Source organism: Tenrec ecaudatus, chromosome X, assembly GCF_050624435.1.
Source record: "Tenrec ecaudatus isolate mTenEca1 chromosome X, mTenEca1.hap1, whole genome shotgun sequence".
NCBI classification, from domain to species: Eukaryota; Metazoa; Chordata; class Mammalia; order Afrosoricida; family Tenrecidae; genus Tenrec; species Tenrec ecaudatus.
The window spans coordinates 18,761,329-18,788,471 of record NC_134548.1 but is presented as its reverse complement, the minus strand read 5'-3'; the positions used below and the strand labels follow the sequence as shown (position 1 = coordinate 18,788,471).

The 27,143-nt window shown below is 45.0% G+C and overlaps 1 protein-coding gene and 1 pseudogene across 1 annotated transcript in view; one reads left to right on the top strand and one right to left on the bottom strand.

The window, feature by feature from the left end:
- Positions 1–1,450, bottom strand: part of PHEX (phosphate regulating endopeptidase X-linked) — a 228,224-nt gene extending 226,774 nt beyond the window's left edge. The window contains exon 1 of the mRNA XM_075538878.1: positions 975–1,450. Within this exon, the coding sequence (XP_075394993.1) occupies positions 975–1,092 (118 nt within the window). The 5' untranslated portion in view covers positions 1,093–1,450. The remainder of the gene's footprint in view (positions 1–974) is intronic.
- A 5,635-nt stretch (positions 1,451–7,085) lies between these two features.
- Positions 7,086–7,604, top strand: LOC142433186 (26S proteasome regulatory subunit 4-like; annotated as a pseudogene).
- The last annotated feature ends 19,539 nt before the right edge of the window (positions 7,605–27,143 follow it).

Below are 27,143 nucleotides of genomic sequence, written 5' to 3'. Positions count from 1 at the left end.
TCCTATGTGTCTTTCAAGCACATGAAATATTAAGAGCCTGTGAGAAATATTGGAAGAGCCCTGGTGACACAATGCGAACCAAATGCTCGGCCATTCCAACCCACCGAGGCGAAAATTTGGTAACCTGCTGGGTAGCCTAAAGAGCCCTATGGGACAGTTGTACTTTGTCACAAAGGTTGCTGTAAGTCAGAATGAACTCCCCCGGCACACGCCAACAATGAGGACCATGAAAAGAGTAATAGGCAAGAGTTCAAAATGCCTACAAGTTTAGAACTGTCCTCACCCCCTTCTAAGATATTGTCTTCTTTTTCACAGGAATTTTTTGCCATCGTATGTCCTCACTGGGTACGTCATTTGCACCAAGAGTCATTACAATAATTCAATCAAATCTTGAGAGGAAAACCTTTGTTTTCCCTCGTATTAACTTTTAAATCTACTAGAAAGGCCGAGTTGAGTTTTGTCCCCCACCGGGGAGTCGCTGTATTATAAATCGAATAATACCATGAAAGATGCCTTTTACAGGACTTATTTATAGTGAATTAAATGTCACGATTGGTTCAGGCAAACATTAACCAAAATGCAAAGGGAAAGACATTCCATCACGGTTTTGATCACAATGCTAAGTCTTTCCTCACAAAAATACACGAAAGTATCTGACCTGAATTCATAAACATTCACTCTGCTAAATGGACTATAGAAATGATTTTTTTTTTTGCACTCAAATCCTCCAGCCACCCAAAGCCACTTTATGCCCAATTCATGCTTTGGATCGTGCCTTCAGTCTGTGTGTTTATTTATTTAGCTTCCTAAAAGGAAAGCCTTTTTCGCTTGCCTATTTCATAGAAACTGAGGATCTACCACCTACTGGTGGAGGGGAACAACCGGACACCTGCCCTAGAACAACGCTGGTTACAAACCCCACAAAACTTCACCGCACACACCCAGTCCCCCTGGGCCAGCTTGGTGACACTTACCTAGAAAGAGCAGACTGCCCAGCACCAGGGCGCCAGCCACGGACACGGCCAGGGCAATCCGAGTGCCTCTGTTGGCCGGCTTCCCAGTCTCCACGTTGTTCCCCGCTTCTGCTTCCATCAGAAAGGGTTGTAGACAGTGCCCCAGAAGAAAGTCACTTTTCGTGGTTTGGTGGCTGGTCACGAGAGTCTGTGAGAGGTTGACATCCAAGGCTCTCTTGCTCTTCCACGAAGGAACAGCTCACAAAAGTTTCCGTCAGGCGCGTTCCCCTCGAATAATTCTTCCCAAATGAAATAAAAGAAACCCAAAATATGGGTTGCCTTGGCTTTCCCCCCAACTGGACGAAACAAACAGTGCTCGCTTTACCTTGGTGCTTCCCTCAGCACAGTCTCTCTCAACCGATTGCTTGGCAGGCTCTTCTCTCAGGCGTTCCGGGTGTACATGTTTTACTATGTTGCTGAACAGATGTTTTAGCTATTTAAATGTATAGTCACTTGGGGAGGAAAAAAAACAATAGTCTTTATCAAAACTGGATTTTCATCAAATTCCCCAGATCATGATGAGTGAGGTGGCAAGGATTCTTAAAGATCGCAATTAATCAAGGAACTCTTTTGCAATAATTCAGCTGGCCTGAATTATCTTCATCAAAGATAGTCTTTCAGCGTGTGAGTCCCTTTTTAAAGCCTTCTAAGAGTCCCTGGGATATCCTGTAGCATTTTATTTTGGGAACTTTGTGTATGATAGCATGTGCCAAAAATCAGAGTCATAGTCAAGTGCAGTGCAAAGTAGCAATTAAGACAACCTACAGAGGCTGATGTTTGGGGCTGGAACTTTCTTTTTAAGGAAGAAGAAAAAGCACTTCCTCTTTGTGGTGCTAAGAATTGTACAAAAGACAGTTATGTGTATAAATTAAGCTTATTAGCAACTACAAAGGATAGGGTAAAAGATGTTTTCCCCTGTGTGTTTTGCTGAAAAGTACATCCAGGTACTTTGCCCTGAAGCCTGACTGGGCAGCCACTGGTTGGTACATTTCTGAGTTTATATAAAGCATTCATTGCAACAGATTCCACGAGCTTAATGCAAAGACAATTGGTCTCACTGGGGGGGGGGGTTCATGATTGGATCTTTGACTTCTGTGATTGATTGTGAAAATGACTTAGCTCATGAAAATCTGCTTTCTTCATAGGGAAGAATGATATTCGGACACTACTGATAAGAGACCGAGTTTCTGACCCAGCGATGGAAACCTAAAACTAAACCTGTAGCCATCGGGTCAGTTCTGATTCATCACGACCCATCAGGACACAGGAGAACTGCTCCACAGGTTTCTCAGGCTGCACATCTGTGCAGAAGCACGTTGCCATGCCTCTCCCCTATTGGTGGCTAGGTTCAAACCACCAACGTTTACAGTTTTAGCTGAGCACTGCATCACTGCATCACCAGGGCTCCTTGTCAGAGCTAGCTTACTCCAACTCCTTCTAAATGCTCACATCATCGTGATGCTTCACATTTTCTACACAGCACTTTCACGTCTCAGTTTAAGCTGGGGGGTCAAGCAATAGCCTTGACAGCAAAGGTGTTTTCTTGTCTGCTTTACAGATGTGAACACTGAGACCCAAGGAATGTCCTCAAGTCACAAGGAAATCAGGAAATGGAAATGGAGGGATGGGCACTGCCAGACTCTGCATGTCTGCAGTCTGGGAGCCTACCAGTGTCCTAGGGGAAAATGATGACAAAGTTATAGCGAGGAAAACAAAATTTTCCTTGGCATATGAGGTAAAGAGGAAGAGAGGTGGGGAACGGATGGAAATGCCATCACCACCATCAAAGCTGTCTGCTGAATCCAAAGAGCAATAAAAGATTACAGATTTATAGACCAAGTTGTTGGTGGCTTGATTCTTTTGATGCTGTTGTTTTTGTAAAGTGCCATCGAGTCGGCTCTGACCCATAGTGATCCTCTGCATAACAGACTGAAACACTGCCTGGTCCTGCCCCATCCTCACAGTTGTCCCCATGCTTGATCCTATTGCTACAGCTGCCTCTCTACTTCACCAACCAACTATGGTATCCTTCTCAGAATTGGTCTCTTGACACATCCAAAAGATGTAAGATGAAGTCTCCCCATCCTTGCCTCTAAGGAGCACTCTGGACTTCGAAAACAGATATGTTTGCTCTTTTTGGCAGTTCATGACTCTTTCAATATTCTCTTTTCCAGCACCATAATACAAATGCATCAATTTTTCTTCGGTCTTCCTTATTCAATGTCCAACTTTCACGTGCATATGAGGCGATTGAAAATGATGGCTTGGCTCAGGCACACCTTTGTCCTCAAGGTAAGATCCTTGATGTTCAATACTTTCAAGAAGTCTTGTGCAGAAGATTTTAACATGGCAATGCACCATTTGATCTCCTGACTGCTGCTGCCATGAGCATTGATTGTAGATCCAAGCAAATCCTTGACAACTTCAAGCTTTTCTCCACTCATCACGATGTTACCACTGCTTCTCCTGTTGTGAGGATTTGGCTCTCACTCTTACACCAAGTCGTAATCCATACTAAAGCCTGCAATCCTTGGTCTTTATCACCAAGTGCCTCCAGTCCTCCTCACTTTCACCAAGCAGGGTTGTGTCATCTGCATATCAAAGGTTGTTAATAAGCTCCGCTCCAATTCTGATACCACATTCTCCTTCATATAATCCAGCTACTCTGATGATTTATTCATCACACAGATTGAATAAGAAAGGTGAGAGGATACATCCCTGACATGCCCCTTTCCTGCTTTTAAACCATGCAGTATGCCCTTGTTCTGTTCCCACAACACCTTCTTGATCCATACACAGGTTCCATATGAGCACAATGAAGTGTTCTGGAATTCCCTAGAATGCATAATTAATCTCAAGATTATGCATAGTTTGATAATGGTTCACACAGCTAATGCCTTGGCATACTCAATAAAACACAAGTAAACCTCTTTCTGTGATTCTCTGCTTTGAAGCAAGATCCATCTGACATCAGCAGTGACATCCCTTGTGTTAGGCTGGGCTGACTAAAGAAACAAATTTAGTGATTCGTATATGGCTAAGAGAGAGCTTTATATTGAGAAGTAGTTATATATCAGGAAAACATCCCAGCCCCATCTAGATCAAGTCCATAAGTCAGATACTAGTCCATAAGTCCAAAACTAGTTCATAAATCCTCTTCAGACTCATGCAGTCGCAATGATGCAAAATTCAGTAAGATCATTGGCCAGTAGGTGGAAAGTCTTATTGATCCACAGGAAATCCTGCAGGTTTTAGCATGACTCATCAACTGGAAGGTGAAGGCAGAGAGAGAAAGGGAGGTTCCCAGAACCCTCCTTATAAGAAGGTCATGCCCACAAGGAGGCGCCATCAGGCACCTAATTGACAGGCTGGACTCCACCCCTATATTTTTATATCCTCAGGTTGATGTGAAATTATGTAACTACAATCCTTTTTCCATGTCCATGCAACTGTTATTGGATGATCTTCAGAAAAATTTTACTTGCATGTGACATTAATATTATTATTCGATAATTTTAGCAGTCTGTTGAGTCAGCATTTTTTTCCCTTTTTTTTGATTGAATACAAATAGGGACCTCTTCCATTCAGTTGGCCAAGTAGCTGTCTTCCACATTTCCTGGAAGAGACAAGTAAGTGCTTCCAGTGCTCCATCAGACCTACGGTTTCAGACACTCACAGGGGCACTTTTATCATGTCCTATGGGGTCACTATGAGTCAGAAATGTTTAGGGGTTTGTTTGTTTTGGTGGTACAGTAGTTAAGTGCTCAGCTGCTAACCAAAACTTGGTTGGTGGTTTTAACTCATCCAGGTGCTCCTCGGGAGAAAAGATCTTTGGGTGCTCACAAATGAACCCCTGATGAAATTGTCATTGAGCACATCATACATTTTCCTTAAATGCTATCATCTCTGATGCAATGGCCAATTCGATGTCAGAGTTTAACTCAGTGTACTAAGGCAAACAATGAAGTTAAAAGCACATGCTTTTTCTCCTAATTGTGAAAATGGTATGCTCCAGAACCCAGTGATCATGTCATGTTGGAAATGGCTCCCGTCGAGGGGTTATTTGAAACTAAGGTGGAAGGGGTTTTACTTGGTTTAATTAACAAATGAATTTGCTGCAAAATTGCCTGGCAGAAAATCCTTGGCCCGTCTTTCCCTGTTTAAGAAAACTCGAGTCCCTGATTGAGTGATCAAGCCAGCTGCAGAAGTGAGGCTGAAATTCAGGAGCCCTTTTGAAACCACCACTGGCCACAAGCCCCCTGACAAAGGACTCACAAGCACAATTTGATTATCCTCACATGTGCTACTTTTTATAGATTTCTGTTCATCTGTTGTTGACTGTAATCTAAAATGATGCTAGTTGTTTGTTCGATTAGAAGAATAGATGCTTGGAATGATCATCTTTTGTGAGATTGTCACTGTCTGCAGCAAAGCCTCGTAATTAATCACAATGTCGTGTTTGCCAGAAACAACCTAAGTTTCCATCGATAGACAAGTGGATTAGAAAACTCTGGCCCATCCACACAATGGAGTACTATGTATGCATCACTATAAAGCACTGATGATCACTTGAAGCGCATCGTCTCATGGGAAGAATTGGAGGAAATTATGCTAAGTGAAGTTAGCCAATCACAAAAGGACAAGTACAACAGGAGTCTCCTGAGGTAAGTATAATCAGTTGATGTATGGATTGTTATAAGAGCTGTAAGAGCCCCCAATAAAATGATCTTTAATAAATAAATAAAGAGAGCTTGTGACCTTGATTTTGGGACTATGCCTTACCCTCTTTGAACTTGCGGAGCTCTGGTGGCACAGTGCGTTACAGGTCAAGCTGCTAACCATAAGGTCAGTGGCTTGAAACCACTAGCCAGGAGATGAAGCTTTCAACTCCCAGAAAGAGGTATAATCTCCGAAACCCACAGGGGCAGTTCTACTCTGTCATGTAGGGTTGCTACGAGTCAGAATTGACCAGATGGCAGTGAATTTATTTTCTTTGAACTTCACTCTTCTTATTTGGAAAGCATGGCAAAAGATTCCTATATTATAGGGTTATTGTAAGGACTGATGATAAGACACAAAGGGAGAGAAATCACTGGAGAAATAGCTGTGTGGCCAAGGAGGTAAGAAAATCAAGGAATAAAATCCTTCTTAAGGTTCAGAAAGAACAGGTCCAGTACTTAGACAGGCGGCCTTTCAAAATCACGTAGCCTTCTTAATGTTCTCTCTGACCCCAAAACCCATGATACCATTTCTAAAATATTTCACTGCATAACACTTTTTAAAGGGTAGTAACTATTCATCCAGGTTAGTGCTTACTGACAGATTACAACCCTATTCAAGTTCAGATGCCTTTGGCTAATCACACCCAATTATTTAAGAAATTATTTACTGGGATAGTTATGTCGGGAAGGTTAGAGCAGTAGTTCTAAAATTTTAGAGGGATGGGTTAAAACAAAGATCACCAAATCACTGGGTCTCAGACTTATGGTTTCTTTCTTTTTTAAAAAATTCATTTTATTGGGGGCTCGTACAACTCTTACCGCCCTCCATACACACACCCATTGTGTCAAGCACATTTGTACATTCATTGCCCTCATCATTCTCAAAACATTTGCTCTCCACTTGCGGCCCTGGCATCAGCTCCTGATTTTTCCCCTCCCTCTTCGCTTCCCTTCCCTCACAAACCCTTACTATTTTGTCATATCTTACACTGTACGATGTTTCCCTTCACCTACTTTTATGTGTGCGTCCCCCAGAGAGGGGGTTATATGTATATCATTGTGATCGGTTCCCCCTTTCTATCAGACCTTCCCTCCACCCACCCAATATTGCCACTCTCACTGGTCGTGAAGGGATTATCTGTCCTGGATTCCCTGTTTGCAGTTCCAAATCTGCACCAGTGTACATCCTCTGGTCCAGCCAGATTTGTAAGGTAGAATTGGGATCATGATAGGGAGGGGGTGGGGGAGGAAACATCTACGAACTAGAGAAAAGTTGTGTTTCACTGTAATTCAGTAACTCTGGGATGAGTTTTAAAACGATGTAGATTTCAGGCAACAAACATTCAGTAAGATGCATCAAAGTCAGAGGGGGAGGGGGGGAGGTCATGGTCCAAGAAGTGACAAGAAGAATGACAAGGACAAGAAAAAGAAATATGAGTCTCTCGTACCAACCAGAGAAGGGGAAAGATGAAGAAACCAAAGGGACCAGATGCTGCCTGCAAAATCAGGGCCAGTTAAAGGTGTTGACGCAGGAGAGGATTAACAACTACCTTCTCATGGAGGAAGAGTCCAGGAAGAATCAGGAGCATATGACCCCACTAGAAGAAAGGGCAGCGGAACAGAGGTCAGAGGTGGACGATCTGAGGGGGCCTCTGAGGTCAGTGGGGACTTTGGAGGAGATCACTGACAGCAATCATGTCATCTTGTCTACGTCGCTGGGCTTGGAGCACTACATCAGCGATCTGCTGGAGCCAGGCTGCGGGGTCCTTCTCAACCACAAGGTGCACTCGGAGAGGGGGTGCTGATGGATGACACCGACAGCTCTTATAATAACCCCTGCATCCATTGGGTCAAGCACATTCGTACGTAAGTTGCCATCATCATTTTCAAAATAGTTTCTACTTGAGCCCTTGGTATCAGCTCCTCTTGGTACCCTCCACCCCCTACCCTCGCATCCTCGTGACCCCTTGATACATAATAAATTATTCTTATATCCATATCTTACACTGTCCGCTGTCTCCCTTCACCCACATTCCTGTTGTCCCCGGTGGGGGGGGGAGCAGATACTGTGTCAATCATTGCGATCAGTTCCCCCTTTCTTCCCCCACCTTCCCCGAACCCTCATGGTATCGCTACTCCCATTATTGTTCCCGAGTGGTTTATCTGACCTGGATTCCATGTGTCAAGAGCTCTTCTCTGTACCAGTGTACATGTCCCAGTCTAGCCAGATTTGTAAGGTAGAACTGGGGTCATGAGAGTGGCGGGGGGGGGGGATTAACAGTCAGGGACTAGAGGAATGTTGTGTGTTCTGTTGGTGCTATGCTGCACCCTGGCTGTCTTGTTCTTTCTCTGTGACCCTTCTGTGAGGAATGTCCAATTGTCTACAGATGGGCTTTGGGTCTCCACTCACACACCCCCTCGTTCGCATCCGATATGATTGTTTGTTTTGGGTCTTCTGATGCCTGATACCTGATCCCATCGACACCTCATGATCACGCAGGCTGGTGTGCTTCCTCCATGTGGGCTTTGTTGCTTCCCTGCTAGATGACTGTTTGTTTAACTACAAGCCTTTCGGGCCCCAGACACTTCCTGACTCACATTTCAAATGGACTTTTGATGGTGATTAAACCCCTTCAGTGGCTATTGTCAGCTTTTAGGCAAAAAATAAAATAAAATGCTTCTGTATTCCTTTCCTAGAACTGAAATAAAATCCCACCAACTGGGTGATTCACGCAAACAGAAATGTATTGTCTCACTGTTTTGCAGGCTAGAAAGCCAAATATATGTGTCTACCAGGCCTTGCTCTCTTCCTTCCAAGCCTCTGGGGAAGATCCTTTCGCATCTTGCCCCAGGCGTCAGTTGGCTTGGAGATCCATCTCCATAAGGCTGACTTTCCTATGACTCTGTGTCTCTTCTGTTTTATCAAGACACCACTCCGATGGGACTCCAGTCCACCCTTCTCCAGTATGACCTCATGTTAACTAAATTGATAACATCTTCAAAGCCTCCATTTCCTAACAGGGTAATGTTCAGGTTGACATGGGTTAGGACTTCAATATATCTTTGGGGAGGATATAATTCAGTCCATCAGGGCCGCACATAAAAGTTATGTGTTATTGAAATCATTCCCCAGGCTCATCTTTGAATGGCTCCTCAACTTACACCCTTCACAGAGCATCTTACAAACCTCCTGAAGGTTCGCCTATAAGAGATTACAAAATTCTCAGCTTTCCCAAATGCACCAAACTCCACCCAGCCTTTATACCCTGAGAAAAGATTTCTTCTTTTGCCTGGAAAACTATTTCCATAGGAAACACAGATTCATGTTTTAAGGCTCATATTAGATCCCACCCTATCCGGAAAGTCCTCCTAGCCATCTCTTCTTATCAAGGTCACAAGGCAAACTTCCAGATCACGTAAATCCTATTATAAGTCTCTTTTCCAAAATATACTCTATTAGACTACATGTAAGTGGAGGGTGGGTTTTTATATTATCTCATCAATTCTAAGTGGCATGTTTTGTTTTGTTTTCAAGTTTCAGCATCTCTTGAAGTAGGCTGCATCTCACACTTGGTAATGTAGCATACTTCCTTGTCAGCATTTTTCTTTCTTAGTGGCACATAGTAGTATGGTACATTTTACAATCGATGGTGTCTTCGATTCCATGAAAATAAGCTTCTTCAATGGAAGGATCCACATGTCCTTGTGGAGTACTGAACATACAAGAAATGCTTTCACGACACCATCTATTGTATCCCATGTATTGCTGGTAGTTGGAAGCCTGCAGACTACATCTTCCAGGTTTCATTGCCACCTGTGTCCCTGTTAGATTTTGTCAATAGCAAGGTTTTGTCATTAGTCAGAGATCAGACGGCAGGCGGCAGGTAGATGCTTCTTTGATTGATTGCTGTTTTCTACTTCTGGTTCTAGCAGTGTCGACAGCAGGCAGCTGTGGCCTTCTAAATAGCAGCAGCAGATGTGGCCAAGTGGCAGTAGTAGCCTGGGGCTACAGGTGACGGCAGCCTCCAATAGCAGCCGTGGAACTGTGGACCAGACATGGCTCCAGCAGCTTTCTTGTTAATGTGCTTCTGATTACATTTCTTCCCCCCCTCCCCCGTTGCTGCTGCGACATTAAGGGCAATCCCAGCTTGCTGCAGTTACTGAACTCTGCGTTGTTATTGCGAGGTGCCAATGAGTTGGCTCCAATGCACAGGGCCTCCGTGTACACCACCCAAAATGTTGTCTGATGCAGTCTCAGCCTCCCCTTCAGGAGTACGCTTGAGCACATTGTGGCAGTCAGTGTCCATCCCACTTGTTGAGGGTCTTCTTTGGGCTGACCCTCTACGAAACATGATGACTCTCTCCCGGGACAGGTCCCTCCTTTATAAGATGTCCAAAGTGAGTGAGGCAGCGACTCCCCATGACATTTTTTTTTTTACTCCTTCAATGCCTTTTGGAACCAAGTCCTTGTATTCCATAACTTCTGTTTCAAGTACCTGCTCTTCCTGACTGACAGCTACAGTGCTGTGTAAGTCCGGGTTGACGAGAGAAACAAATTCATCGACAATCATGTGTCTAAGAAAGAGCTTTTATCAAAAAGTAATTGTATATTGAGAAAACATCCCAGCCCAGTCTAGACCACGTCCATAAATCCAGTATTAGCCCATATGTCTGAGACGAGTCCATACATCCCTCTTTAGACCCACGCAGCACATGCAATGATGCCAAATGCAGGAAGATCACAGGCCAATGCATGGAAAGTCTTGTGGATCCAGTAGGGATGGGAGTATCTCAGTGCTGGCGCGGGTCTCCACCTGACTCCTCCAGCTCCGGGGCTCGGCTCCATCAGGCTTGTCATCAGGAATGTGAAGCAGAGAAAGCGTGTGTCCCACCTCCAGGAAGAGCACAGGAGTTCCCAGAATCCTCAGGATAAAACCATGCCCACACAGAGGCATGATTGGCTATGACCTGATTGACAGGATACACTCCAAGCCTTCGCTCAACTAGACAGGAAATTATGTAACTTTCACACACTCCTTTCTCTTTCCTTTTCTTGGAACTCTTAGCTGTGCCATTCATGTTGATACTTATTTCCATGCTACCAGGCAGAATTGCACAGTAGTTAAGTACACGGGCTCTGGAACCCAGTTCTCCAGGTTTGATTCTGAGCACTGTTACTTACTGCCATATGACCTTATGCAAATTGCTGAAACATTCTGTGTCACAATTTTCTCATTGGACAAATGAAGCTAACAATAGTCTCTATTATATATAAAGGGCATCAAACGGTTCATGGAAAATGAAATTAAATGACAAAGGAATTTTGTCCACAAACTTTCCCTCATAGCATTATTAAAAGAATGAAGTGTTTAAAATGATACTTGAATAAATGGTAGATACCATTATTGCTGTGCTCCTGAATATTTGAGACAAATTTTATTTCCTATTGTGGTTGCTAATTTTGTGTCTCAATTTGCCTAAGCTATGGTTCCAAGTTGTTTGGTTCAACATTAGTCTAGTTGCTGTTAGGAAGTACTTACACGATCCTCCTCTCAGGCTCTCCACTATAAACCCCAGGATGCTTCCAACATGGGGTTATTATGAGTGGAAACAGATTTAACGGCACCTAATGACAATAACTGTGTCGCAGGAAGTATCGTCAGAATACTCTTTAGAAGTGGGGAGTGCAAAACTTCACCTCACAGACTTTGCACACGTAATCGGGAGAGACCGGTTCCTGGAAAAGAGCATCATACAGGTGAAGTAGAGGGTCAATGACAAAGACAGTGAGCTGGGTTGACACAATGGCCGCAACAACGAGCTCACCGTTTGGGAGACTAACACGGGGCCAGGCAGTGTTTCCCTCTGTTGCACATAGGGTTGCTTTCCGTTAGAACCGACTCAACGGCACCTAGCAACACATCCAACCCTGATGGATGAGGTTCATGTTGTCTGATCGCTCTTTTGTTTGAACACGGGATTTGGAACTCCAGTTAGGACACTTTATACAAGGAGCGCTGGTGGTATAGCAGGCTATGCATTAGGTTGCTAACCACAAGCTCAGCTGTTTGAAACCACCTTTCGGGAGAAAGGTGCCGTTTTCTATGCCCAGAAAGATTTAGTCTTGGAAACTGGCAGAGACTAAGATTTTTACTCTGTCCTAGAGCGGCCATGAGTCAGAAAGGACTCAATGGCAGTGAATGGTCACTAACAGAGCAGGCATCTAACAAGGCAAGAAGAGTGCAAATGAAATCCCCACGAGATTACAGACGTCTGCTTTGAACCAAATCTAGGATTAGAACGCTGTTTTGTAGCTGTACTAAAGAGCGAGGGATGTTATGTTACTCAACATAGTCAAGGACAGAAGGGAAATAATTTCATGAAAGTGGCCAAAAAGCCCTAGTTAGAAATCCTCTCCTCTGGTTGTGGGGGGTCCATGGTAGATTGCCAAAACTCCCCATTTGACTCTTTAATGCTTTGTGTTCCTTGGGTGCCTTGGGCCTAGTTTTTAATAAAATAAAGATATATCCCAGTACTGGAATTTTCCACCAATGGAACATTCAGTGAGAAAGAACCAAAGAGATGTGTGCACCTAAAATATGACTCCTTCCACCAATGGGGGGAGGAGACGGAAATAACAAGGTTTTTAGATTTAGACTGATGCTTTTGTTTGGTAATGCATTTGGAAGTTTCCAATTCCACAAGGAGGCTGTTTGACCCAATATAATCTTTGCGATTATTCTTCATAACATAGCCTAATAACAAAGACAGCTTGTTGTCTAATATATACTTTTAAATTATGATACAATTCATCAGACCCACCCTCCATTGTAGAATCTGAGACAAGGATACCAATAGGAGTCCCACATCTTACTTATAGCTGTAAATCAGACATAAACGGTGAAATAAATCATTCCTACCTTCCTACCCTGCAAATCTATTGCGCAACTACCTGGGAAGTCAGGCTCCAATTCAGAATTCTTAGACTTCACGGACTTCCAGGCAGGAACATATTGGCTTGGGGAAAATTGGCCCCTGGTCCTCAGCCCATGCCCTTTCTCTGCACTCTCCCCTCAACAGCAGTGCCTTGGACATATAAACTCAGAAAGAGACTCCCGCGGGCCCTAAAGTAGTCTGAAAGCAGTTTGCACCGGAAATGTCAGGTCTCAGGGATATACACTCCGCACTCCTGAAGGGGGCACAGGCACATTCCTTTGTCGGCGGACTTCTCGTCTATGGTGAGGGGCACGGTCAGAGGAGAGCTGGAGGCAAACCCTCTAAGTCCAGGACTCAAGGCCAAGGGCAGGGCTATAACCCCTTACCACATAAACCTACTGCCACTGGGTGGACTGCAACCAGCAATCTTTCAGATAATAAGCGAGGGCATTAACCATTTGCACCACAGAGGGACTGTCCTCACATTGCCTACAAATTCTCCCAGTCAACCAATCCAGACTCAAGCTACAAGAATGTATTTTCAGGCAGAGAATTCTAGAGCTCATGTGTTGAGAAGAGCTTATCCAGTGCAACTAGGGGCCTTGACCAAACCCAATTCAGCTGCTATCAAATCAATTCCAACTCGTATTTGACCAAACAGGACAAAGGAGAATTGCTGCCAAAACTGTGACTCTTGTAGAAGCAGATGATCCCGTCATTCTCTGGTGGAGTGGCTGGTGGGTTCAAACCAGCAACCCTTAGATTACGAGCTCAATGCTTAACTCACCACCCCACCAGGGTTCCTTAGAGCCTTGACATCTAAAGTCCAAAGGAAAAGATCTATTGTCGGTACTTACATAAACTTATGTATACAGTTCATTTTTTTGGCGAGATCAATGTTTTCTAATGAGCTAAATTCTAGGACCATGTTATTGTGTTATGATTACACATGTGGTGGTGTATGAATTTCAAACATGGTACACATTAAACAAAGGAAAAGATCGTTGGACTTCTGAAAGGAAGTGATAAATATACTACCTTGCCCAAAAGACTGTCTCTCCAATATTATTAGCAATGGATTTCATTTGGAGTTTACTGCCTAGCTCAAAGCCTTAGCATTATTTAACTGTAATAACTCCCAATCGTAACCATCCAGAACATCTATTTTGTTTAATCACCAATGGGCCTGTAATCGTGAAAAGGCTGGATTATTTTGGTTTGAAGCTAGCACACCATGTCCCATGATATGGTATAATTAACAACAACTGTTTACTTTTTCTTAAATTCAACACCCCTCACCCCCACCTCAAAAGCCAGACATTAAAGTACTAAATATAATGATCTTGGTAAACCAAATTGCTATGTTCCTGGCAGCCCTTCCCTGCTGTTTCCCTTAAACATTTCTATCTGAAATGACAATGAATAAAAAAAGAAAGACAGAACCCTGGAAAGTAGACAGCCATCCCTTAGCTGTATCTTCCACCCAACCATCAGAATTTCCGCTTGAGTGCTTCAAAATACTCTCCTTCCTCGGTCCCTTTGTGGACATTTTTCCGGTTGCTTACATTGTCTCACATAGCCAGGGGCACGCCATGCAGGACCAGGAAACGCCAGCTCACTAGGTGGTGTTGTTGTTGCCGTCAGGTACCACTGAAACAGGTCTGACTCACAGCAACCTTATGGCAACAGAAAGAGACACCAGCCAGGCATACACTATCCTCATGTTTGCTATGTTTCCGTCCATTGCTGCAGCCACTGTGTCCATCTAGTTCGTCAAGAGTCTTCCACTATATGATGGCTTTGAGTTGGTCTCCCCGGGTCAATGGGGGGAAGTTCTTGAGGGACCTCAAGCAACTTGGTACACTAGGCACCCACACCAGCATGTGGCATCTGGGAAGTACCCATCGTGTTATGGAATAAGGAAACGATCATCTTGTTGCCCTCAGGAATTACATACTATTGAGAGTTAGTGTGGCAGAAAAGATAGCAGATTCCGAAGTCCAAGGAAGCGAATTACCACAATGCCTACTGTGTTAGTCTGGGTAGACTACAGAAAAAAATTCAAGGCCACTCATGTATATATAAGAAAGAGCTTTATATCAAAGAGCAATTATATATTAAGAAAATATCCTAGCCCAGATCAAGTCCATAAGTCCAATACTAGCCCATATGTCCAATACCAGTCTATAAATTCCTCTTCAGACTCTCGCAGTCATGCAATGATGCTGAATACAGGAAGATCACAGGCCAGTGCATGGAAAGTCTTGTGGATCCAGTGGCAGTGGAAGTATCTCAGTGCTGGCATGGGTCTCCACATGGCTCCTCCAGCTCAGGGATCGGGCTCCATCAGCATAGCTTCATCTGGCTTATCAACAGGATTGTGAAGCAGAGAGAGCTAGTATGTGGTCCTCCTCCCAGAAGAGAAAGAGGACATTCCCAGAATGCTCATTAAAAGACCACGCACATACCAAGACATGATTGGCTATAACCTGATTGACAGGATTGACTTCACCGCATCACTCATAATATCTTCAAGTTGACATGTGATTATTTAACTAGCACACCTACCATTAATAAATTTTGGAATCTGAGTGATAAAACATCCAGAAAAAAGATCCCGATGATTTCATACAAATCCCATTTGGTAGGGAATGGCAACTAAAGAACGCGATTGTGAACTGTACCTCCCTGACATATATGTTGTCAATCCTAAACTGCTACACCTATGAACGCAATCCCATTGGAGAATAGGAGTTTCTTGGTTATGCTAATGAGACCCTATTAGTGTGGGATATGTCTTGAGTCAATCACCTTTGAGATATTAAAGAAAGCCCATTATACACAAGGAGAAGTAAGCACAGAGGGAAAAAGACACATCACAAGATCAAGGAACCGAAGAACAGAAACTGAACAGGACAGACTTTCCTTGAGAGCCAACCAAGAGAGGAAGCCTTTTGCTAGCATGGTTCGGTGAATTTGAACGTCTAGTCTAAACTCTGAGAAAATCCATTTCTGCTTATTAAAGTCATCCATTTGGGGTATTTCTGTTATAGCAGCGCTATTCAACAAAGGCCGACCCCCCGAATGTCATGACAAAGGCCGGCTTGGCAAGCACGCCCTTGACAGCTTTTGAAGATGCACTTAGGCGATGCTTTGAGAAACTCCAGGGCGCTGCACTTAACCCAAGGTTATTCTTTAGCGGTGTCGCTGACCAGCAACAAAACTCAGAAGGTTCTGGAAGGATGGTTTAAAAGAACCACAGCGATGATGTGGAATTAGAAAATTCCAGATGAGGGGCAAGCAGACAGAACCTCCGATGCACCTTCCTCATTTCTGATGGGTTCTGTTGATCAGCTCCTCACACACAGTGACGTCAGTGACTGGCGGTGGTGTTAGCTGCTCTGGAGTTGATTCCAACTCCTAGCAATCCCAGAGGGCTTTCTAAGGAACCCTGTTGGCACAGTAGGCTAAGGGTCGGGCTGCTCGCTGAGCCAGGCTGGCAGTTCAAAGCCACCAGGGGCTCCGCTGGGAAAAGATTAGGCTGTCTGCTGCCAAGCAGCGATACAGGACCACTGTAAGTCCATATTGATTAGATGGCACTGAGTGTGGTTTGGGGTTAGATGTGGTTGCACCATGAAAACCAAAGCTGGTCATCTTTCATCGTTCAGTTCTTTCTCTGTAGTTAGGTGCAGAGTTGACACACGGATTAATCATTATTCTTACTGCTATATTAAGCCACTGCTAAGTCCCAGAAGCGTGACTGGGTCTTTCATAATCAACCTGCCAGACCTGTTGTTATCTATGGATGATTGATAGAGCTCATGTGATCTCTCTTTTTGATAGTTACTGTGCATCTACTTAAACCCAGGGGATGCCAAGTTCATTAGGGCATGGTCCCCCTTTCCAATAGTTCACAGTGCTCCCCCACTAGAGCAGCAGTTCGAGGTTACCAGCAGTTCCACGGGAGAAAGATGAGGCTTTTTATTCCCATAAAGAGTTAGTCTCGGCATCCCTCACTGACCATAGTCCTACAGACACAGTGTGGGAATTGCACCCGATCTGACCCCACAACACCGAGGCAAAACACTAAGGGTGTGCAACAGAACAGCAAGGGGGAACAGAGCAACAAAGTCACCAGGGAATACCAAAAATAGACTTTGGGGCCAGGGCATGGCACCCCATCAGACTGGACCGGAAAACACTCCTAAAGGTCAACAAACAGACCTTGAACTATTTATAAGCTTTTCTCATTTTTTGTCATGGGTTTTATGTTGTTGCTTTGTTTTATTGCTTTGTTTTGCTCTGTCTTGTTTTGGTGCATATTATTATCTCTGCTGGTCTATCTAGATAAGATAGGCTGGATAAACAATCTGAAGGAAAAAACAACAGGACCAATGGTTCCAGGGGGACATGGAAGAGGGGGGAAGGAAGTGGTGTTAACAAACCCAGGGACAAAAAAAACTAAAAAAAAAAATTTTTTTAAGCAAGAAAAAAAACAACCCTGTGAAAAGGGAAGAACAAGTCATCCAAAATCAGTGGTGAGCAGTAAGAGGCCTGGTGGGACTCGATCAAGGATAATGTAACCAAAAGGAATTGCTGAAACCCAAATGAAGGCTGAGCATGACAGTGAGACAAGAGGAGAGTAAAAGGAAATAGAGGAAAGAAACAGAAGGCAAAGGGCAGTTATAGAGGTCTAAATACAGGCATGCACATATGTAAATATATTTATATATGATGATGGGGAAACAGATCTATGTGCATATATTTATAGGTTTAGTATTAAGGTAGCAGATGGATATTGGGTCTCCACTCAAGTACTGTCTTAATGCAAGAACACTTTGTTCTATTAAACTGGCTTTCCATGATGCTCACCTTCCCGATACAATCACTGAAGACAAATGGGTGCATAAGCAAATGTGGTGAAGAAAGCTGATGATGCCCAGCTATCAAAAGCTATAGCATCTGGGGTCTTAAAGGCTTGAAGGTAAACTAGCAGCCATCTAGCTCAGAAGCAACAAAGCTCACATGGAAGAAGCACACCAGCCTGTGTGATCAAGAGGTGTTGATGAGATCAGGTATCAGGCATCAGAAGGGCCACAACAAACAATCATATCAATGCAAATGAGAGGGAGGGCGGAGTGGAGACCCAAAGCCCATCTGTAGGCAACTGGCCATCCCCTTATAGAAGGGTCACAGGGAGGAGACCAGTCAGGGTGCAGTGTAGCAATGATGAAACATACAGCTTTCCTCTAGTTCCTAAATGCTTCCTCCCCACACCACTATCATGATCCCAATTCCACCTTACAAGTTTGGCTAGACCAGACGATGTACATTGGTACGGATAGAAACCTCTTAACTGTTGAAAATTCAAGTCTGTTTGTTATGCACTATTATTGCAGTTCATAGCTGACTAATATGCAAACCCTCCCGCATCTGTGGTCTAATTATTTTGAGGGCTATATTTGACTCCCTCTGGTAGGGGAGAATTAAAGGTTTGAACTATCTGGTAGCTTTTTGGTTAAAAAAAAATACCTGTTTACCTTTTCAGGCAGATGCAACAAAGCTAAACAGTATTACATTTTATTGTGTCTCCTACTAAATGTACTACATACCTCCATCTGTACACATCCCTTAACCCAAAGCGGGTGATACCGCCTCCTGGGGTGGAAGGGGGCTGGGAGAATGGGGTGGGGTGTACAAAGGCAGATGATTACACTGTACTAGATTATGGGCTACAGTACAAAAGGTTTTAACTGCCCTGGGGGCACGACTTTTCTTTTCCTGAAAAGGGAGCTGTAGGCCAAATGAAGGCACTCCAGTGGCCTAGTGGTTGCACATTGGGTTTTTACCTGCAAGGTCTGAAGTTTGAAACCACCTGGCGCTCCTCGGGAGAAAGCGCTTTCTACTTCGGCAAAGAGTTGAGTCGCCAAAACTCACAGGGGGCGGTTCTAGCCAGTCCTATAGGGTCGCTGTGGGCTGGCATTGACTCGATGGCAGTTTGTTTGGAAGCCAAATGAGTTTGGGAAGTTATTCCTTAAACCAGCCGCATGCGCTGTCTTTCTAACCTTCACCGTAACATGCCGACGCTTTCTCCTTTACGTTTCCTTTCCAGTAACCCTGTTGCTTCGGGCTAGCTTAGGAAGCTTATTTGTCTTTGCTGCTGAAGAGGCTGCCCAGGCGTTCCTTCCCATCCACATTCCTCCAAACAGATCCCAAATGTTGTCTCCTGTGACCCCCTGCACAGAGGCTGCGGAACAAGTGGTCTGTAAGTGCTGCTGAAAGCTGTTTTGCGCAACGCCTGAATCAGATCCTGGACCTCTAAATCATCCCTCGGATAGTCTTTGCATTTTTGAATCAACCTACAAAAGACCCAAGCAGGGATTAAAATCTGTTACGGTTTTCTGCGCCACAGAAATAAACAAACTGACCGAAACCCATGAAATTGAACCGCAATCCAAGCTTCAAGACACTGCACGTTGGTTGAGCAAAAGCCATATTCCCTCATTGCTGGGTCTGGAAGCTTCTAGCCTCCAAGCATTGCCTGGAGCACGAGTGCGGGTGGGGGTGCTCCAAGTCCTTTCAGGGTACTGGTCAGGGAAAACTTCAGAATGCTGACGCTGCGGGTGGTCTCAACGTGTCTATTAATTGGCCTTCCCTGAGCACCATAGTTGGGCAATTCTTCTAATTCAGGCGGTCATAAATGCCTTCGGGGAAGTACTGGAAGCATAAGATCATGCCCAGAATGTAATGGTTTACTAAACTGCCTTTCTTTACCCGTATCCTCGAGAATGTCTCCAGTCCTTGGAAATCAAAGAGGAACTCACGCTAGCAATTACTATGGCAACGCCCATTGCTGGCAAGGCGGCTGCAACAATAAGTTGATATATACAACATTTCAATTCAGCACTGATGCACGGGACAGCTTTTCGGCGTTTTCAGCAGTGCAACCCCGGCGATTGTCCACTGTCCGGCTCGCTGGCCCCAAACTCACTGCCAAACAGCGATTGTCCACTGCCCAGCACGCTGGCCCCAAACTCACTGCCAACCCGCCCGGGATTCCAAAGCCTAGCGACTCTTAGCAGGTCAACGAGGAAGCCACTGGGGCTTCTGTCACTCTCGCTTCAGGTTCCTCAAAGTGTGGTCTCCAGCTTGGCTGCATCAGCATCATCTGGTGAGATGGCTCGATGGTCCACACGAAATCTCCTGAATGTGAGACGCACTGTCCAGGTAAGCCTTGGAGCATCGTCCTTAGCCGGTCTCCTAGTAACGCGGAGCCGTGTGGTATAGTGATCACTTGCTGTGGCCCTTCTAGCCACAAACGCCGTCCCTGGAGGACAGCATGCTCGGGAAAGCAGCGGAGTGGCGAGACCGAGGAAGCCCTTCAGTGAGATGGACGGACACAGTGGCTGCCACCATGGATGGCGCCACACCAGATGTTGTTTTGGCCTGTTGTGCATAGGGTTGCAATGGCCCGGAACCAACAGGACAATACCCAACCCTAGTTACAATCTTTGTAATTCCCACCACGTAACGGGATGACCCACTCCCATGGACTCGGTTCTAACGCACAGCCATCCTGGAGCACAGAGTGGAACTGCTCCTTAGGGTTTCTAAGACTAAATCTTTATGGGATCAGAAAACCTCCTCTTTCTTCCCACCTGCTGGTTAGCAGCCCAAGGCTTAAGCCCCTGGGCCTCCAGAGCTCCTTCAGTGATTGCCTATGCGGATGTGAGGTGTTGGTGCCCCACAAAGAGGATTACATAGCTGGAAAATAATACAAATAAGGGGCATGGCCCTCTTGTGCGTGTGGTGCTGGCAGGAGTCATCACGGCAGTCCCACCTCGGCCATCCTTTGTACAACGGAACACGACAGGGCTTGGCCCTGCGCCATCCACATCATTGTTCTGTGGCGGTAGGAGCATGCAAATAAGGAAAATGGACCCATCAAGTAGGGACTGATCGGTTTTGCCATGACCGTAGGATTCAAATGAGTCACCTCAGAGGCAGAAAGGGGGACCTCGCCAAAATCAAGACGAGCCAAGAGGGGTCCCTGAGGCAAAGGCCCCAGGAGACAGAGAGGGGCTGTAACAGGCATACCCACAGCAGCTTAAGATGGCAGGAACCAGGAGGCCGGAGCCAGCCGGATGCTGCTGAGCTTGTGGGCCCACAGAACTAAGAGCTGTAACACATGCCGCAGAGGCAGCAACCTTAGCAGCGCCGCAGCCCCTGCACTGGAAGAAATTCATCACAAGCTGCTCTTGATCCCGGGTGGTATCCTGTGAAGAGGTACAGAATTGGAGAAGGCGTGTCTGACCTCTGCCTCACACGTTAGACTGCTGATCCCGATTCTTCACACCCTATGTGACGGTAGGGGAGGTCAGATGCCCTTGCAATGCCATTTTTACAAGTAGCTTTTCTTGATTTGGGATTCACTCACTGTCACTCGATCGAAGTCGACTCGCGGCCACCCTGTAGCGCAGGGTAGACCTGCCCCTGTGGGTTTCCAAGATCGTAACTCTTTACAGGAGCAGACCACCTCATCTGCCGAGAGGGGGGAAAAAATATTGTAGGGGTTGAGCTTAGCTTTCTTTAATCTGGAACAGGTTCACAGCCTTGGTCATGTATGACACTAATCTCTTTGAAGGACATACGGAGAGTCTCCAGCCCTTTTTGAAAACATGGTTCATTTCTAATTTGGAGTTTATCTAATTGGTGGTGTCTTGATGATTAGATTCAAGTAATGCATTTTTGGCTGAGCACCACAAAAGTGGCAAGGGACCCCACTCAGAGGAAGTGGATGTTGACTTTAATCACCTCTTCAAAGTATTGTCCTGTTTCTCCACTGCAGTTCCTTTTTCTCTTACAGTGTAATCCCCCACCTTCCCCTTGCCCATATTCTGGAAAGCTTAAATTCTGGAAAGTGTGAATGTTATTTTATATGGTGTGGTAACTACATAATCTCCTGTCAACTTGCAAAGGGGTGGAGTCTAGCCTGTCAATCAGCTCACAGCTTGATGACCTCATTTGGTGGCACAATGGTAATAAATATATGACTGGTGGTCATATATAGACACACTCTGCTTCTCTTCCTGCTGACAAGCCATTTGGAGACACTGATGGAGTCAGAGCCCTGGAGCAGGAGGAGCCACATGGAGACCTACTGTAGTTTATTGTGCCAGCCTGGCTGATAAACACAAGTAGGATTAACTGAAGGGCAGAGGGATAAATGGCTTGTTTGTTCTGTGCCTCAGTTTAAAGGGGTACACTACCTGTGGGATGCCTAGCCTGTGGACTGTGTCGCTGTAAGGCGAGGTCCCTTCAAGCCCACACAATTGGAATGTTCATCTCTGGAGCTGGGGACCGACAGTTGATGACAGTTGGGAGACCTGCCTTGCTGTTTATTGCCTGGATATATAAAGCCCAGCTTTCTCTACAGAAGGGGACTGGCAACTGGCAGCTCTCAAGCCTTAAAGGACTGCTAGTGTCTCACTGCTTTATAATTTAACTGTTAATTTCTTGTATTATCTATCTGTATATAATTTAACAGCTCATTTCTTGAATTATATATCTATCTTTATAAATATATTTATATATAATTACTAGCAATATGGTTTGTCTCTCTAGAGAACCCTGTCCAAACCAAGACCCATGCCAGCAGAGATGCTGCCACCGCCACTGGATCCACAAGACTTTCCACCCCCTGGCCTGTGATCTTTCTTCCTCCATTCGGGATCATTGCATGTGCTGCATGACTCTGCAGAATCTAGAAACTGGTAACAGACACATGGGCTAAATATGAGATTTATGGGCGTGACTGGAACTGGGCTGAGATATGTTTTCTCTTACACACATAAGAATGTCAATGAATTTGCTTCTCTAGTCAACTGACTTACGACAAGAGACTTTGCAGGTGGGATCAAGTTAAGGATCGTGAGATCCATGCAATCCAATGTGATCACAAGGGTCTTTATGAGGGATATAGCAGGAGACAGAGGGAAGGCAATGTGATGATAGAGCAGAGAGATTTGAAGATGCTGTGCTGCTAGCTAAGAAAATGGAGAAAGGTGCCGTGTGACAAGAAAGGCAGGAGGCCTTGTCTTCAGGAGTTATAGGAGAGTCAGGAAATGGATATCTCTGTAAGCCTCCAAGAAGGCAGGCAGTCATACTGACACCTTGATTTTAGCCCAGTGAGTCTGTGTGGATCTTCCATAATCACAAAGCAATAGATTCGTGTTCTTTTATGTCACTAAATATATGGTAATTTATTAGAGAGCAATGGGAAACAAGTACACAGCTTCTAAAATATCTGAGGGACACTTTAAGGTTCTGTAATACCATACTCATCAAAAGTTCTCCCCAGTTTTGAGATGAGTGGACGACTCTTGCCTGATCCCATCTTCATGATTGCTAAAAATGCTAACTTCACCAACGCCGCCACGAACGAAGAGAAGCAGTCAGAACCATCTAGTGAGAACCAAGGGTACCACCAAAACAATTAACCATCCCATCCCTGTTTTAAGATGTAACCGTGTAAAAGTTTTAGAACAAGGTCCAGAAAAATGTAGCTGAATAGGTAGACAGGTAATAGGTGAACCGGTGGACAGTGGTAACTCTCTCACCTTCCATGCAGGAGACCAGGGTTCAATTCCATCCCAATACACCTATGTGTAGCAATCCGTGGAGGCTTATATGTTAGAATGATGCCCAACAGCTTATGGCAGAGCTCCCAGCCTAAGAGGGATTAGGGAGTAAGACCTGGCAGTCTACAGCAGTAGATGAGCCAAGGAACACCTGGGGATAGATTGGGCAGCGTTTGGCTCTGTTGAGCACCAGAGGGCTACTCCAGGCGGCTAACAGCAAGAGGTGAACCAGCAATGATGTTGAAGAACTCCAGGTTCAAAAGCCAACGTCTAAAGACCCTTCCCTTGTCAGTGTTTACTATCCTGGGTTTCCCGCCAATGGGAAATAGTGTAGGAACGTCTGAATCTTGGATGTCTTCTGTAAAATGGAGCCCTGGTGGCATTCTTGGGCAAGTGCTGGCATGCTAGCCTCAAGGTCAGTCAGCAATTCGAGCTGCTCTGAAGGAGAAAGATATAGCTATTCGCTCGCTCCTACAGATTTACAAAGCCGAGGGAACTCTCTAGAAGGTCACGATGAGTCAGAATTGACTCGATGGCAGTGAACTTGTTAAAATGCACCCAACTTGCTTGTTATTGGGTCGTCCAGTCACCTCCAACTCAGAAACCCTCTGGAGAAGAGAATGTAAACACTGCCAGGCCCCACTCGTCCCCTAGTCATTGCTGTTGGAGTCACTGTCACTCCGTCTCATTGAGGGGCTTCCTCCTTTGCACTGACCCTCCAGGGACTGCTCCCTCCGGATCATGTACCCCAAGTACATGAGATCAAGTCTTGTCATCCTCACTCCTAAGGAACATTCTGGCAACACTCCTTCCAGGACAAATATGTTTCTTCTGGCAGTCCATGGCTATGTCCCATATCCCTCATCAATGCCATCATGCAAAGATATCAAGTCTTTGGCCGTCTTTAGTCACTGTCCAGCTTTCACATGCATACATAGGTGATGACCGAAAATGCTGTCTTGGGTCAGATGCACTTTAGCCTGCAAAGGGACATCTTTGCTTCTAAGAGGTCTTTGTAAAAATGTGCATTTTAACAGTTTTATGGGAGCATAGTTTACATAGCAAAGAGATCTTTTCAAGCAGATTTGCTCAATGTCCTGACTGCTGCTTCCATGGGAGTTGATTGTGGATCCAAGTAAAATGGAATCCCGTGCCACGTCCATCTTGTCTCCACGGATTACTTCCTTGCCCAAGTGTGAGGGTTTGCATCGCCGCGTCATTCATGCTGCTCTCCATCACAAGGTGCTTCAGGTTTTGAAGCCCAACAAGCACGGTTGGATCATCTGCAGATTCTGCGTGGTTAATGAATCTTCCTCCTGTCCTGACGCCATGTTCTTAAGTCCAGGTCTTGAATTACATGCACAGCAGATTCCATAGGTAGGCTGAGGCCCTAATTCGTTGATTCTATTACGTGCCTGTGCCGAGTTGCACAGACGGGGCCTGTTCCCTGATGCTCCATCATAAAGGAACAGCTCACTGAAATGATCACCATATGGTTGTATGCTGAACGGGAAGGCTGTCTGCATTAATGGGCGAGGCAGGGCGTCTCTGGGACCCCCAGACACCGGAGATAAGTACACCTGTCCGGTCACATTTATCATCTGACTTCCACGGGAAAACACATCCAAGAGTATTCAAATAGCTTTCCAAAAGCACTGGGCTATTTCTAGCCCATGTCCTATTCCTCATTTTTGAAATAATGAGTAAAGCATAAATCAGTGGAATGACTGCACCAGGTAATTGAGATTTTAAATGATTCTGGCCAGGGAGAGCTGAGCTGCCAGTATTGATTTGAGGTTCTGACAGAAGGGTAAAGCGACCCGCCTCCCTCACCCCACCACCCAAATGCAATACACTAGAAGCAGACACCGTAGGACAGGGGTTCTGAGCCTGCGGTCTACGCACAGAAATCGGTGCATCAGGGCAGACAAAAGGTAGACTACAAACCATGTTAGGACCAGCAGTACCTATGACTGTCACACAGAGAGATCGGCACATTAACGTCACTTCAGTTGGTGCGCATCTTTTATTTACGCTCATGACTTCTTCAAAATCCTCGTACCCAACCCACCACTACATTTAGCTATGCCACAAGTTCATAAAGAAGCACAGCTATTGAATCATAAAAATAGGAAAAACAATTTCTTTCCTTCCAATCCTATCTATTTTGAACAGCAATGTACAAGACTATATGGTACAAAGCTACTCGGGTCAGGGTGACAGAGCGAGGTCACTTAGCAACACCTCTTATGAATACTTAATCATGCTGCCCACTTAACCCTTACATCAGTGGTACTCTGTGTGCTGTTCCATGACATGATCAGATCGACAAGCCATCTGACATGAGTTCCAGTGCATTCCTTTCGCTTTCAACTGTTTCTCTGTGGCCACGCCACGGTAACACACTGGCAAAGTCTGCTCTTGCTCTGGATCCTGCATCTAGCTTGTCTGTCAGACCTCTGGTTCTTGGAACTTGAGCCAGCAGCCTGTCCCCTGACCTGAGTTGCCAACCTCTGCAGCCTTGAGAGTTGACAACCTATAGTCTGACCTGCTGATTTGGGCTTGCCGGCCTCTGCAACCAGGGGAGTGAACAGAATCCACCAGACTCCAGGTGTGAACTCCAGGTTTGGAAATTGCCAGCTTTCACAACTCTGTGAGCCATTTCCTGGAAGGTTTGTGAGTTCTGTACACTGTTATAGTGAATTACAGCATCCTAGGGCCTAGGGTCAGCAGTTAGAAACCACCTGCTCCTCCAGAGAAAGATGAGACTTTCTACTCGCATGAAGAAGAGTATGCCTCATAAACCCAGAGGCAGTTCTATTCAGTGCTATCGAGCTGCCAAGTTTCAAATCAACTCCATGGCAGTGAGTTGATTTCGGCCATCCTGAACCCCACCTTCTGATTCGCCTTGTACTGATCCTTCCAAAAGATATTCATACAGAGAGAAAAAGGGGCCCAACTCAGAGCAGTGTTAACCCAGAACAGTGTTCTAAAATCGGTAGCCCCATTAATTACAATCTTAGGTACCAGAGAGCTCTTGTACAGTCTTCTAGAAGTGTTCCTAGGAGCGGGGAAGGTTCACGATGCATCCCGGGGCAGTGGCCCAATTCTATTAACCCAGAGCAGTGCTCTAATATCAACAGTACCTTTATTTGCAATCTTATGTATTTACTTCAAACCGGATTCCCTGTCATCTTTGTTTTTTCTTCTTGCCACTATCAAAAGGGGGCGTGGAAAGTATGGGGGGAGCAAAAGTATACACTCCGCTGTTGAAAAAAAATTGTGTTACCTACCATGAACCTACCTCTGGAGTATGTTGTACTGACACTATTTCCTCAAAATGGACACTATGTCTGTCATGCTTAATGTTTTACAGCAAAATCACCATACATGAGCTCATCCAAATGAGTATAAACCTTTAATAAGAGCAACAGAATAACCTAGTGACCCCTAACAACCCAAGTCAATTTAACCTTATCTTTGATGTGGATTATGAATTTTGAGCCCAAAACAAGATGAAGCTGCTTCCCAGCAGCTATCCAAAATGAAGTTTATTTCTACATCTAATATAGCAGGAAGAGTAGAAGTAGACGTAAACTTCTAGAATTCAATTTTAGAGGGAGGCAAATTCTTTCACTATCCTTGGGTCAATTTCCTAATGCAGAACTGGCAGATGCAATGCATAGCTGTCACAGTAATGTTAGCTATTGTAATGACCATGGGTGGAAAGGAAGTCATTACGACAGTTCAAAACAGGTTTAGACAATGATGGAGCCAGCCTGTGTACAAACATGCTGATATAATTGCTGTATGGAATGTTATAAGAGCTCTAA